The 15,101-nt window shown below is 45.3% G+C and overlaps 2 protein-coding genes across 2 annotated transcripts in view; one reads left to right on the forward strand and one right to left on the reverse strand.

The window, feature by feature from the left end:
• Positions 1-648: 648 nt before the first annotated feature.
• DPPA2 (developmental pluripotency associated 2) lies at positions 649-8,305 on the reverse strand. Its single transcript, XM_081883062.1, has 8 exons — positions 8,282-8,305; positions 6,325-6,493; positions 5,296-5,394; positions 3,581-3,650; positions 3,216-3,414; positions 2,400-2,552; positions 1,534-1,591; positions 649-905 (listed from the first exon to the last, which is right to left on the reverse strand). The coding sequence occupies exons 2-8, from the start codon at positions 6,490-6,492 to the stop codon at positions 798-800; spliced, it is 855 nt and encodes a 284-aa protein (XP_081739188.1). The 5' UTR covers position 6,493; positions 8,282-8,305; the 3' UTR covers positions 649-797.
• A 424-nt stretch (positions 8,306-8,729) lies between these two features.
• LARS2 (leucyl-tRNA synthetase 2, mitochondrial) overlaps positions 8,730-15,101 on the forward strand; it is a 71,112-nt gene continuing 64,740 nt past the window's right edge. Inside the window, exons 1-3 of the mRNA XM_081882939.1 lie at positions 8,730-8,796; positions 12,360-12,615; positions 13,072-13,200. Of these exons, the coding sequence (XP_081739065.1) occupies positions 12,382-12,615; positions 13,072-13,200 (363 nt within the window). The 5' untranslated portion in view covers positions 8,730-8,796; positions 12,360-12,381. The remainder of the gene's footprint in view (positions 8,797-12,359; positions 12,616-13,071; positions 13,201-15,101) is intronic.

Genomic DNA, 15,101 nt, shown 5'->3' on the forward strand with positions numbered 1-15,101 from the left:
TGAAGGCCGCATTGAACTGCTAGATATAAGCAGAATCCCATTGTTAAAATGTTTGGTAACAAACAGGAAGACGCAGGCTTTCACAACCGTAAAAAAGAAAGAAGTTTGCTTTTGAAACCTGCAGTAGACAGCGCCTGCATGTTTGCAAAGGATCCAGCTGCTGCTATGGGACTGGCAGAAAGTTGCCAAGATCACCCGGTCCAAAGAACAGGTGAAACAAAATAAGGTGTTCTGGAAGTCTTAGAGAGCAACTGTTACCTAGCCTTCGGGAATACAGTGGTACCTCGGGTTTTGAACATAATCTGTTCCGGAAGACTGTTTAAGTTCCGAAACGTTCGAAAACCGAGGCACAAAGGGCAGTCTGCAAATTTAATAGAGAAAATTGAGAAAAACAACATATACACTCAGCGGAAGCTGTTAAGACTTCTGAGGCGTGTTCAAAAACAGAAGCATTTACTTCCGGGTTTATGGCGTTCAAAACCGAAACGTTTGTCAACGGAGACATTCGAAAACCAAGGTACCACTGTACTGCCTTCAAAAAAGGATGCTAGGCCTTGACGCAGAACTGTCAGCCAGCAAATGGGGAGGGAAATCAACAGGCTAAACAGTCTTTTCCGTTCAGAATATGGTGGCAGGAATGATCCAGTATTTATTTTCTATTACGTTTATTACAACACATGAAAAAAGGTTAACAGGACACGCTGTGGACTAGATAAAAACATTTATCTGGTTACTATCGTAGAGCTCCTTGGATCTCCCTAGCCCGTTGCTGCCAGTTCCAACTTTCTAGGTACTCCTCATCTCTCAAAAGGAGCTGGGGAATGAACAACCAAAGGATGGAGGGGATGCAACACTCGGTCCATACCAAGCTCTCCACTGGCCATCTGGGAAAGGATCCCATCCACCTAAATGAAAAGAAAAGGGAAATGGGCAAAAGGTTGCCATTCACAAATGGAACAAATAATACTCTCATTCTGGCTCAAGAAAATCACCATTTTATAGTTCAGATTGGGGGGAAATTAATACAGTGGTACCTCTAGTTGTGAACGGGAACAAAAATACAAAATACAGGGAACAAAAATACTGAATACAAAATACAGGGAACAAAATACGGGAACAAAAATACAAAATACAAAACGATCGGCAAATGCAACCATAAAATATTTTAGCACCTTATGGTTGCAAGTTAAAATTTCTGTAGATTGCATTTTAACACAGAGGTCTTCTGCTGTTGTTGATCAAGGCTGGCAAATTATTTTGTGTGTATAAATCTTTTGCTGAGAGTGGTATACCCAGGCACATCTTTGTTGTTGATGATGCGTATTTGTCTCTTGATTTTCCTCCCAGGAACTCAAGGCCACGGACACTGTCTTCCTCTTCCCCCTTTTATCTTCCCCCAAAGCCTGTGTCTTTTCCTAAGCACCCTCCGCACAGATCACCTTTTTACCACCTTTCCCGCACCTTGGCCTCTCATCCTGCTGCTGCACAACTGCATTTGTCAGATGGATGCCAGCACTGCGGCCGGGGACTCACCCGCTGGGCATAGGCCTGGTCCTCTTGGGGCTGGTACAGCTTTTTTATCTCAAAGGTCCTGCAGAGCCAGGGGAGGGTGGAAGAGAGATGTTAAGCACTAGGTAAGTGGCAGGATGTCACCTCACTGATCTATCCTAAGCTAACTCCCCTCTACTTAACAACAACCATTTCCAAACAAAAAAGGGGTGTGTGTGGAGAAGAGACCGACCATTCTGCACACAAGGTCTCAACTGTCTTGTGAACGGAATAATAATTTAATTTAATAATAATTATAATATTCATTATTTAAACTCTGCCCATCTGGCTGGGCCTCCCCAGCCACTCTGGACGGCTCCCAACAGGATATTAAAAACACAAAAGAAATCAAACATAAAAAACTTCCCTAAACAGGGCTGCCTTCAGATGTCTTCTAAAAGGCAGACAGTTGTTTAGTTCCTTGGCATCTGATGGGAGGGTGTTCCATAGGGCAGGCGCCACTGTCGAGAAGGCCCTCTGCCTGGTTCCCTGTAATCTCACTTCTCACAGAGAGGGAGCCGCCAGAAGGCCCTCGGAGCTGGACCTCAGTGTCCAGGCAGAACGATGGAGGTGGAGATGGTCCTTCAGGTACACTAAGGCGTTATCTGATCACTATTCATTTTATCTGCAGGACGTGTGTGAAAATCCAAGCTTCTCCTGGACAACGCACAGTTCTCAAGTACCAGCCTTTCTCAAACTTCACATAGTTCATGCATCGCCCACTGTCCCATCCATCCCCCAAAACCAAAACCAGAGGCACTTGATCGCTTTACTGAAAGAGTCAGGCTCCGTCATATTTCCCCTACATGCATATAGTCTGGAAAAGGCAGCTCTGTGGATTCTCTATTTACCTCCTTCTGTCTTTAGAGACGTCTCCACCTGCAAGGAATGATGACTGAGACATACTCCCCCGAAGAACGGTCTGACCCTGGGACAAAGTAGCCCGGTTCCTTTTCATTTGTATTTGCAGGCATGTGGGACATCTCTTTGGCTTCTCCCTGTTCCTGTGATGGTGAAACAGGAACGGGTTAAAGGTGGAATGAGGAAGGGGATCCACAGGAAGGAGAGGAGTCAGCGATACCACGCTCCTTACGGGGTCCTTGCTGCAGGATCACATTCATCCACTGCTTTACCAGCTGCACTGGCTCCTGGTGGAGTACAGGGTCAGGTTTAAGGTGCTGGTTTTGACCTTTAAAGCCCTTTGTGGCCTAGGACCCTCGTACCTATGGGACTGCCTCTCCTGCTATGCCCTACGGAGGACCTTAAGGTCCACAAATGACAACACTTTGGAGGTCCCAAGTCACAAGGTGGTTAGATTGGTCCAGGGCTTTTTCAGTACTGGCCCCGACTTTGTGGAATGCTCTGTCACAAGAGATTAGGGCCCTGCAGGACTTATCATCTTTCTGCAGGGCCTGCAAGACAGAGCTGTTCCACCTGGCCTTTGGTTTGGACTCAGTCTGACCCTTATGTTTCCCTCCCCTTATGCTTTTGATCTATGGGCTACTTTTAAAATGAGGCTGCGTTTTAAATTGCATTTTAACCTGTATTTTAAATTGGTTTTTTTTTCCCTATTATGTTTTTATTGTATTTTTACTGGTGTTAGCCACCCTGAGCCCGGCCGTGGCCGGGGAAAGCAGGATATAAATAAAATTTATTATGATTATTACCTGAGCACACAGCTCTCACAGATGTAGTTGTCGGAGAAGCCATCAGGGACAGGGCTCGTGAGCGGGGTCAGGTGAAAGGGGACAATGTTCTCCCCATCCTGGACGCACACAGAACCTCCGCGGAGCAACAGAGGAGCCCAGCTGGACACAGGATGGTACAGCACCATGCCGTGAACCACACACCAACCATGGATAACATCTAAAAAAAGGAAAAGTAGGGCTGCCTTAACCTTGCCGATCTTGGCAGGCCTGCCTTCACCGATATTCTTCAAACCCCATTCTGCACAGCCTCAGAGTCCTCCCACCAGTCTGTTTTTATTTTCAAGAATTAAGTAGAGCCCCTTCCTTAAAATAAAACTAATCACCTGCTTTCTCTGCAGAGGGCTCAGTTTTTACATCCTTGGCCAGGTCCAGAGGAGGGACTGTCAGAGGGGTCTGGAAGGGGGGGTGTTAGTGTTAGTGACAGTTCAGCTTCACCCCTTCACTCTCAACTTTATGCTTTCCCTCATCCCCTAAAACCATGACTACCCCATGACTAAAGTAGGAAATTCCCCCTTTTTCTTTGCGCTATTTTGGATACTTTATATATGGTTACCAGATTTTTTTCAATGAATCCGGGGACACTTTTTTTTTTTTTTTTAAGCTGAGTAGCAACAGGGAGTCAGTAATGGGGATGGTTAGGCAAAGGATCCTGGGCCCAAGGACACATGCATATTGTGTAAAGGTGAGAAGCCCTTCTTTCACACCCTGTGAAACATATATGCACAGAGTTTTTAAAATACTGGGCAACGGCCACCCACCTGCAACTCCCGAGTCTCCCCCGATCAGTCAAAACAAAGGGGGCAGGAGATCTGTACTGCTGGACGTCCCCAGTTCCCCTTCAGCAGTGGCAGCGGCGGCGGCAGTCAGCAGCCTGGAGCCAGCCTAGTAGCGCAGTTGGCTCTGGCTGGCGTCAGGAGCTGCTTGCTGCCGTGGCGCCCGCCAGTTTGCCTCCGGGAAGTCTCCATATCTTGTGCGCAACACATCATATGGCGACTTCTGGCGAGGAAAAATGGCGGGTGCCATTGGCAGCGAGCAGCTCCTGAAGCCAGCCAGAGCCAACTGTGCTACTAGGCTGGCTCTGGGCTGCCGCTGCCACGTTTCCTGGGGACAGATTTGCAAATCCAGGGACTGTCCCTGGGAACCAGGGATGTCTGGTAACCCTACTTTTATCAGTCCCTTTCTACTCTCTTCAGCTTTGTTCCACCTCAGAGGTAGGGAACCTTTGGCTTATGGGCCAATCTGGCCTGCCAGGGGTTCAATTTGGCTTGCAAGGCCATTTCCCCCAAGCCACACCCATCTGTCAGTCAGCTGATGTACGGCAGTTGATGGGCAGGTTCAATTCTGCACATGCGGTCAAAACGAGGCCTGCAATGGCACTCGTTCCGAGGTTAACTCCGCAGACGAGCCTACGGTTCCTTACAATGCACCTTGAAAACCCCACAGAAGGCGTTTTGACAAGCAGGATAACCCACCTGTCAATCATGTAACCCTTCTCTGCATTGCTCCTAGAGGTTTAGGTTGCTGCACACTGCCTTGACCTGATGTTTTGCAAGGGGGTGGTTTATAAATACTTTTCCAGATAAAATAAACAAATAAAGTCACAATGACGTCAGGTGCTTGACTGGTGGGATGTCTCAGCCACCAGTCAAATTTGGCCTGTAGGGAGGAGGAATCAGATAAAGATCTTGCCCTAAGAGCCAAGAAGGTTCCTCAACCCATGTTCTACCTCCACTGTTTGTCTCTGGACACCAGTTTCTTGGAACTGCAGCTTGGGAGAGTGCTGTTGGGCTCAGATCTTGCTTTTGAGTTTCCAATTGACATCTGGTTGGCCATTGAGAACAGAGTGCTGGACAAAATGGGCCTTGAGCTTGATCCAGCAGGGTTCTTCTTATGTTCCATTGCCCTAATTTTCTTATCCCACCCAGAAACCAGGATCTTATTCCTAACATAGACTTGCATTTCCCCACTCCATCCGTGGCTGATCTATGCAGCATATGGATATCTGAGGCCCCACCATCTTTGACCTGGAGCTACTTACCTCAGGATCGTGGAGAGTCACGTCAGTCTTACTTGTTTCTTCCGCTCTCGGCTCAGGGTCTCTGTGAAAGGCTTTCAGCCTTTCCACAAGTTCTGCGTTCTGGGTAGCGGGGTGGGGTCGGGGACGGGTGGAGAAAAGGAAATAAGTATGTATTTAACCCTAGATCTGGGCCAGTCCTGGTTTGAGACATTCCTGGGCAAAGTGGAAGGCTTGCCTGGCAAGAGAGACTGGAAGCTGTTAGCTCCCCACAATGCCACAAATTGGAGGGCGTTGTGGAAAATAAATATGGCAGCTACTGTAGTTGCACCTACTGAGGACACTGAGCTGGGAAAAGAGCATACTGTATGTCAGTGTTGGGCTGTGACAGGGCATTCGGCTCCCAACCCAACCAGGTAAATGATGCCAGTCTATTTATCAGGAATGTTTGGGTTAAGGACTATTTTAAAATATATTATTAACAGCTGCAAAGCACAGGTGATTTTCTAAGTGCTGCACATAAGCTAAAATATAAGACAGACCCTGACCACAGGTTCATAATTTAACAGACAGAATACCAAAGGAAATAAGGAATACGTAAGAGGAAAGCAACCTTTGGAGTAGCTGCTCACTGTTATTATTAATTTACTACTCATCTTCCTCACACACATCTGAAGCTGTTGTACAAGACACAATAAAAACAACTAAAAGGCAGCAGAAATATTTAAGAAAATAATGTAATGGAGATATATAGCCAAAACCCATTCATCCAGCTGGGAAAGCATGTTGGAAATCAAAATGTCTTTAATTATTAGAAGCTAGATATTACCACAAAATGTATTCTGCCTTAGGCTGAGAGAATGGCTGCTGCTGCTTGTGAATAGACAGGGCTTCCTGGACTGAGAAAAGATGATTTCCTTCATTACTGTTCACAATGAGGATATAACTAAACAGAAATTTGGAAATGTGCAGCCTCTGTTCCCACTTAACTTCCAACAGCGGGATGAGGACAGGGCAGGAAGTCCAGTATGAACTGTGGCGGCGTCCCCTCACCTTCCCTGTAGCACGAAGGCCAAACTTCTTACACCATTGTTGCAATTCCGTCCTTTTCAAGGTGCTGTAATCCAAGGAAGGAGAACCACACAAAGAGTCCCCCTTGATCCTCATTTCTGGAGGAGTCTTGGATGCCAATTTGACAACTCTGCGGCTCTTTCGAGACATCCTAAGCCAAGAGAAAGATAGAGAAAGAGAGAGCGAAATAGAGGGAAATAGCATTGCGAGCTTCCATCTCTCATTCATGGTGCTGGAGGAGACTCTTGAGAGTCCCATGGACTGCAAGAAGATCAAACCTCTCCATTCTTAAGGAAATCAGCCCTGAGTGCTGACTGGAAGGACAGATCCTGAAGCTGAGGCTCCAATACTTTGGCCACCTCATGAGAAGAGAAGACTCCCTGGAAAAGACCCTGATGTTGGGTAAGATGGAGGGCACAAGGAGAAGGGGACAACAGAGGACGAGATGGTTGGACAGTGTTCTCAAAGCTACAAACATGAGTCTGACCAAACTGCGGGAGGCAGTGGAAGACAGGAGTGCTTGGCGTGCTCTGGTCCATGGGGTCACGAAGAGTCGGACACGACTAAATGACTAAACAACAACAACAAATCTCTCATCCAAGGTGGTCAGCATAAGGCAGCCTTTCTCAAGCTCAAGTCCTCAGATGTTGTTGGACTACCCAACATCCCTAGTTGCAGAACCAGTGGTCAGGGGCATAGCCAGGAGTTTTGCTTTGGGGGGGGCAGAGCCGAGCTATCTGCAATGTGACTGGTCAGTTAGTTAAGTATTTTTATTTACTGGATCTGTCCCCCCTTCCCCTCTGGCTAGGCCTGTGGTTCTCAACGTTGGGCACACGCCCCACAGGGGGGCAATTTGATTTGGGGGGGGGCAATTTGAGAATGAGTTATTAACAGTGAGTGGCCTTTTAGGCTTCCTCCACGTGAACAGGAGCTCCCGTTTTGAATAATAAGAATTATATGTCACAAGGGTATTAGGATTTTAGAGATGCTTAGGTGGGACATGGCCAAAAAAAAAATGTTGGGAACCACCCATGTTAGCAGTCTGGGATGATGGGAACTGTAGTCTAACGATGCGGGTGGCGCTGTGGGTTAAACCACAGAGCCTAGGACTTGCCGATCAAAAGGTCGGCGGTTCGAATCCCCGCGATGGGGTGAGCTCCCGTTGGTCGGCCCCTGCTCCTGCCAACCTAGCAATTCGAAAGCACGTCAAGTGCAAGTAGATAAATAGGTACCACTTCGGCAGGAAGGTAAACAGCGTTTCCGTGTGCTGCTCTGGTTCGCCAGAAGCGGTTTAGTCATGCTGGCCACATGACCCGGAAGCTGTACGGCTCCCTTGGCCAATAAAGCGAGATGAGCACCGCAACCCCAGAGTTGTTTGCGACTGGACCTGCCTTGCCCCACCCTCTGGCCCTGGGTCTCCTCATAAGGAAGCTGTGCCTGGAGGAAGAACTGTAAGGGGAGAGACTCCATCAGGCAAGGCCTCCTTCCAGCTGCCTTGCTCTACCCTCTACTTCTCAATGTGTATTGTATTGTTTTATGTACTGTGGCTTGCCGTTGTTTAATTGATTATAGTTTAGATATTATTGTAACTGTTGAGTGAATTTCTGTTTAACTTTTATATGTTGATATTATTATTTTATACTATTCTAATGATTGTTGAATATTACTTTTTGGATGGAGGTTGCCTATTTTAAAGTTATGTTTTATTATCACATTTTTGTATTGCTTTAGATTGTTATCAGATGTACATTTTTTGTTTCTTCAGCTTGTAAACCGCCTTGAGTATTGTAAGATAGAAAGGCGGTATACAAATTAAAAATGATGATGATGATGATGATGATGGTCAGGGGTCCCTTTACCTTTAGGTGGGACATGGCCAAAAAAATGGGAATTGTAGTCTAACAACATCTGGGGACCCAAATTTGAGAAAAGTTGGTACCATGGGCACAACCAGGATTTTGTTGTGGGGAGGCGGGCAGAATCTCATATTTGTATTGATTTGTATTGATAGGAAGAAAGGGCAACTGCCCCCTCTTGGCTACTACGCCCTTGGCTGGTATGAGGCGCCGCTGAACTACAATTCTCACTATCTCTGATCAGGGGAAATGCGAGCCCCACAACACACCAAGGAGGAAGAGCACGTATCCTTCCGCCCCACCAGTCAACTCACCTGGCGCGCGGCGCCGCCTCTCCCTGCGAAACGCTCCGCAGCGGCCGGAACCTCCTTTTTCAAGCAGCGCGCGCTGCCCCGCCCCGCCCGTCAGCTGGCTCCCCGCTTGACCACGCCCCCTCGCCGCCGGGTTGCCCGCGCGCCTGCGCACTCGCGAGGAGGGCCAAAGATGGCGGCGCCCTGCCGGTCCGAGGCGTGAGGGACACACACATACACGCGAGCCGCCCCTTGGCTGGAACTCGGGCCCCGAGCCTTCTTTTCTCTTGGGTAAACAAGCACGGGAGGTGGGCGGGGGGGGGTTGTTTCACGGGCACGTCTCTAGGCGGCTTGCAATAGACTTCACCAAGAAATTTATTATTATTATTATTATTATTATTATTATTATTATTAGGGGCGCTTTTAAAGTTGCAGTAACTTCCCCCCCCGACCTTCGTCTGAAACTGGGCTGCGGTAAGGAGGGGGAGGGAAGCGGGGGGTGACAGGATCGTGTGCCCCGTTGTGGTACTGGAAACAAAATTCCTTGCTTGGGATATGCGCTCAAGAGGGGCCCTTTTTTCTTTAAATATATGTATTCCCGCCCCCACTTGCTAAGCTGCTATTTGGAGCTTGAGGGAATTGCTGCTAAACCACCTGAATTACATCTAGCTTATCTACTCCAGGACATTGACTCTTATAGAACATTACAGGTTGCTAGATTCCTGATTTCAGTTCTTTCATATAAAAGACTTCATGGAATGTTGCATGACTATTAAAAATCCAGTAAACTCTATGCACCATCCTTATCTTCAAGGCCATAACACGGTACATCTAGAGATTGTAAGTAATGTGAAGGAGATTATGCGTTGAAATATTTTAGTTGATATTTTAGATTGTAAAATGCTATTTTATCTAATCTTGAGGGAGGGTCGCGGGTGTTTAAAACAAAACGAAGCAGATTCCTCAAAGGTGGAAACCTGCTGTGCATGGGATCATTTTCTCTTCTTTTTTTAAAAAATGTGATTTTTCATTAATAACACTCCAATGTGGGCCACATTATTACAATATCAAATCATAATACAATTTATAAAGGCACTTATACATTCCGAATTAAGCAAATTGTGTTCCTGTATTCTCGTCCTCCGGAGATAATCATTCTTAAGTCCTGCATGTAATTTCATATATGATCCAAATATAGCAATTCTGATCTTAATCCTTTCTTCTCAGCCACTGGTGTATTGGGATCCTTTGCTCTTCACGTGTGGGGCAGATCCTCTGCAATATAATAATTTATAATAATTTATTATTTATACCCCGCCCACCTGGCTGGGTTTCCCCAGTCACTCTGGGCGGCTCCCAACAGAATATTAAAAACATGCTAAAGCATAAAGCATTAAAAATGTCCCTAAACTGATAAGAGTTTTCCTCCTTGGACCTAAATCTTTCATTTGAGCCTAGGCTTAGCTCATAGAACCTATGTTTCAGTGTTGGAGTTCATCAGCTATCCCTGGAGTCAGTGAATAATAATAATAAGAATTTTGTTATTTATACCCCATCCATCTTGGCTGCGTTTCCCCAGCCACTCTGGGTGGCTTCCAGCACATATAAAAACGTAATAAAACAACAAATGTTAAAAACTTCCCTAAACAGGGCTGCCTTCAGGTGTCTTCTAAAAGTTGAGTAGTTATTTATCTGTTTGACATCTGATGGGAGGGCATTCCACAAGGCGATGCCACCACTGAGAAGGCCCTCTGCCTGGTTCCCTGTAACCTCACTTCTTGCAGGGAGGGAATTGCCAGAAGACCCTCGGAGCTGGACCTCAGTGTCCAGGCTGTACAATGGGGGTGGAGATGCTCCTTCAGTTATACTGACCTGAGGCCGTTTAGGGCTTGAAAGGTCAGCACCAACACTTTGAATTATGCTCGGAAACGTACTGGGAGCCAATGTAGGTCTTTCAGGACTGGTGTTATAGGGACCCGGCAGCCACTTCCAATCACCAGTCTAGCTGCCGCATTCTGGAGTAATAATGACTTTAATTCAAGAGAGTCCAGTAGCACAGCGAAGATAATGACACACAGTGGTGCATCTTTGGTTTTTATGGGCTTCACTAGATAGCTAAATTGTAACCCAAAGCTGGTAGCTAAAAATATACATAGGCAAAGAGGGGGGAGATCATAAACAGGCCAAAAGGCATCTAAATCCCAGAATCATAGAATTGGAAGGGATCCCAGGGGTTATCTGGTCCAGTCCCCTGCAGTTCAGGAATCTCAACTACTTCTAATTTTGCTTTTAAATTGTATGCCGCCTTTCTATATTACTATACGCAAGGTGGTTTACAGCGACAAAATAAACAACAAAGAACACACTCCCTATTATAATAATCTGATCCTATACAGAAAATCATAATAAAACATAAGTTTAAAGTGGAGCATGTAAAATAAATATTCAATAACCTATTAGAAAATAATACTACACAATAAAATTCTCAAAATATCAGCAAATAATGAAACAGAAATTCACTCTTAACAATTACAGTAAATAATTACTAAACAATAACTGCAAGTCACAATGCCTAAAATACAGTGGTGCCCCGCAAGACGAACGCCTCGCAAGATGAAAAACCCGCTAAACGAAAGGGTTTTCCGTTTTGGAGGCGCTTCGCAAAACGAATTTCCCTATGGGGTTGCTTCGCAAGACGAAAAAAATCTTGCATCCCCCCCGCAGTTTTTTTCGCTTTTTTCGCCCTTTTCTTAAGCCACTTATCAGCTGTTCCGCTGATAAGCCGCTTAACAGCTGATCGCTGGAAGCCGCTTGACAGCTGTAGCGCTAATCCGCTAAGCTGTCAATGGGCTTGCTTCGCAAGACGAAAAAACTGCTAGACGAAGAGAATCGCGGAACGAATTCTTTTCGTCTAGCGAGGCACCACTGTACCGCAATACATTCAAAACCATTTAAAAGGATCAAATTGAGAAACAAAGACACACAACTTATAATAAAATTATTATTATTTTTTAATCCCTGAACTCCTCCCTTCCCAGCTGCTGCTTCTGTTCTTAAAGTCATGGCCTGAGAGAGGCCGATGGCTCAGCTAGACTTGATTGAGGCTTGGGGCGGCAAGGCTCTTTCTTTGCACTTCCTCGCTGAGGAAGCTGACTTCTGCTGAATTATTTTTGAGTATTTCTGTAGGTTTTCCTTTGCTGGGACTTTTCCAAACAACTTCCAGACAGGAGCACTCTGCTTAAAAACCTCTAAGGAAGGAGAGCTCACAACCTTCCGAGGAAGTCTGTTCCATTGTCAAACAGCTCTTTGCTGTTCGAAAGTTCTTCCTGATGTTTAGTCAGAATCTTCTTTCTTGTAACTTGAATCCATTGGTTGGGGTCCTACCTTCCAGAGCAGGAGAAAATAAGCTTGCTCCATCTTCCATGTGACATTCCTTTAGATATTTGAAGATGGCTGTCATATCTCCTCTTAGTCTCCTGTTATGCAGGCTCCTCTTATCCAGGATTTCACCTGTATTGCTTCATTTTAAAGAATAAAGACACATCAGTTTTCTTTTCAGAGAGGTTTCCCATAATAAAATAGAAATAACACTGGCTACTATGCTGTCATACAGCAGCAAACAATATCACGGTTCCGAACAATAAGACTCAAAATTAATTTTCCTGCCTCTGCAATCTTAGAAAAGTTTTCATGTGCCTCTTAAAAGCACAGAGGAATGCAACCTCATCAGTCTATTGAGCCTACTGTTGTCTTTAAATGCGATTGTTTTCATTCCTAGAAGCCTTAAGAAAGGAAAACACTATTTTGTTAAAATAGAGAACAAGGCTGCTGGTTACCACAATTAAGTTAAGATCATTCCATTTTTTCACAGGGCTTTCAACAAAAGCTGCAAAATGTGGTTCATTTACCAGAGATGTCTCATGTGTCCCAAACACTGGAGAAGACAATTAGATGGATCATTCAACCCAGTTAAGTGGGAGAAAAAGCTAATTCCAAGATTCATTCGGTCCATATTCAGCGAAACCGGGAAGTGGGAAACAAGCTATAAAGTGGAGACTAGGAGGGAAGTTGAAAGCTGGTGGCATTCCAGAATAAAGGAACAGTTCAACCAAACTTCAGAAATAGATGTAAGGATTAAGGCGAAATTGAACATGCGCTCTTGAATTCCTTTTGTCCCCCTGTATTAGGTGCTCTTAGGAAAGTTAATGGCTGTATACTGCGGCACAGCTAAATGGATTTAGGATTTCGCCCATTGCATTAAATATAATAGCATATTACCTGCTTCTCAATGGAGGCGTCTTTCTAGAATATTGAATTAAATTATGAGAACTTGTAATTTAATAAACAAAGACTACTGCTCATAAGAAAGGCGACATCCTTTTTCTTGTTATTTTCTGATTTGCTGGTCAAAAGTGCAGTCCTATTTTTAAGATTTCTTTAAAAATTGGGGGTTAAAGACAAAAGCGTGATTTGTAAAAAAAAAAAATATGTAAAAAAAATATTAAATGTAGTTTAAAATTAAACTCCCCCCACCCCCCAAGTTCTATCTTGCAGACTTCATTTTTGCTTATCATTTTGTCTAGAAATCAAGGCCAAAGTTTTATGTCCTGTCAATGTTTCCATATCCTTCTGGGAAGCTGCATATGGGCCATGTCCGAGTCTACACCATAAGCGACACGATAGCACGGTTTCAGAAAATGAGAGGATTTCAGGTAACTATTGACATTTGTTTGGATAATATTTCAGGTGCTTGGAAATGAGTGGCCTGTTGCTTCTGAGGACAGTCAAAACACACTTAGGAACAGGCCGAGCCTGAAACCTTTATTTAATGACAGCTAATCACAAAGCACAAATTGGGAGGACCTTAACCAGATTATAACGGAATTAGGGGCTGTGTTATAAGTAATTATTCAGCATATCCCTCGCTTCAGATTGCTTGTGTTGTTCTCTGCCTCTCTACTCCACTCCGGCCCTTTCTGCTAAAAGTGGCATACTTGTCCTAATATACATCAACCTGGGCATATAACAAATACTTCTTCATCTTAGGTAATGCCTGATTAAAAACCTGTACAGTTTGCAAACTTGCCGTATTTTACAACTAAGTGGCACAAGAGGGAGAGCAGACAAACCAGGAGAGGCTGGCTTTGCACCATCCCGGTCCCTGCGTGGTCTGCTCTCCCAGGCAGCAAGAGTGTGTGTGTGCACTGCAATAGTTGCTTGACCTGTGTATCATCTGGCTGCAGGTAACAGTGTTGTTATAATTTGTAGTGGGTGTGTGTGTATGTACTAACTGAGTGAATGCAGCTGGGGTTGGGGTGTGGTCCAGGGCCTGCCTTACTATAACAGCAGCCCTGCTGCAGGCAGCAACATCAGCCACTTTGGGGAGATGCAGGGGCAAAGGTGCTTCAGTCAGGCTGGCTATAGAACTGTAGGCTAGGTGCTGCGTGAGACAGTCCTGTGACTCTCAACCGGGGTGAGAGCCTGGCTGATGGAAAACTTGGTTTGCTGGAATACCCCCTGAGTGTGAGAGGTAGGGGGAAGAAATCTTGACTTCTTTGGGAGCATTGAACTGGAACATGAGGTTTGGACTATTGCTTCCTGCAAAGAGAGGAGCAAAGGAGCTGGGTGCAGTAGCACACAGGACATTGTAGTTTATGCAAGACAGGAGCCATAGCTTAGCACAGGGGTCAGCAACCTTTTTCAGCAGGGGGCCAGTCCACTGTCCCTCCGACCTTGTGGGGGGCTCAACTATATTTTTTGGGGGGGAATGAATGAATTCCTATGCCCTATAAATAACCCAGAGATGCATTTTAAATAAAAGCACACATTCTACTCATGTAAAAACCCCAGGCAGGCCCCACAAATAACCCAGAGATGCATTTTAAATAAAAGGACACATTTTACTCATGTAAAAACACGCTGATTCCCGGACCGTCCGAGGGCCGGATTTAGAAGGTGATTGGGCCGGATCTGGCCCCTGGGCCTTAGTTTGCCTACCCATGGCTTAGCATGTGCAAATGTGCCCTTTGTCTATAACAGGAATAGCCCACGTGGCTCCCTCTGGATATGGCTGCACCATCTCTGACCATTGACCACGCTGCCTAGGGCTGATATGAGTTTGAATCCAACAATATCTGGGGATCGCCACTTTGGTTATCCCTGATTCACGCTGGCATTAATTTAGCTAAAGGTTGTAGCCCTAATACAAATTCAGTAGAATATCTTACTTGCAGATCTGTGTTACTGGATGGCGATGCCAGTTCCAGTAGTGAGGAACAGTGATTCAGAAACTGAGGAACTGGTGGGAGCATTCCATATGTTGCCTTCTACCTTTGTATTCCTCTTCCCCTTTGCTGCTTACAAATTAGGAAAAGAACAGTCTCTGTAATTTTGCCCACAATATTTTATTACTTGAAATTGAAGCATTGACACCCTCGGTTCCAGCAACATCCCTGGTCTTATTTGCACTCCCATCTCTTTGAATGCTGGCCTGTCGCAAGTTCAGCAAAGTGCATTTTTATAACACCTTTTAAATCTATTCACAATCTAGAGCTAAAAGACAATGCACTTGGAAATGATGTCTCTCCACCCCCAAATGTATCTTGAAGGCTAC

This window comes from Podarcis melisellensis, assembly GCF_964234715.1.
Source record: "Podarcis melisellensis genome assembly, chromosome: 12".
In the NCBI taxonomy this organism is placed as follows: Eukaryota; Metazoa; Chordata; class Lepidosauria; order Squamata; family Lacertidae; genus Podarcis; species Podarcis melisellensis.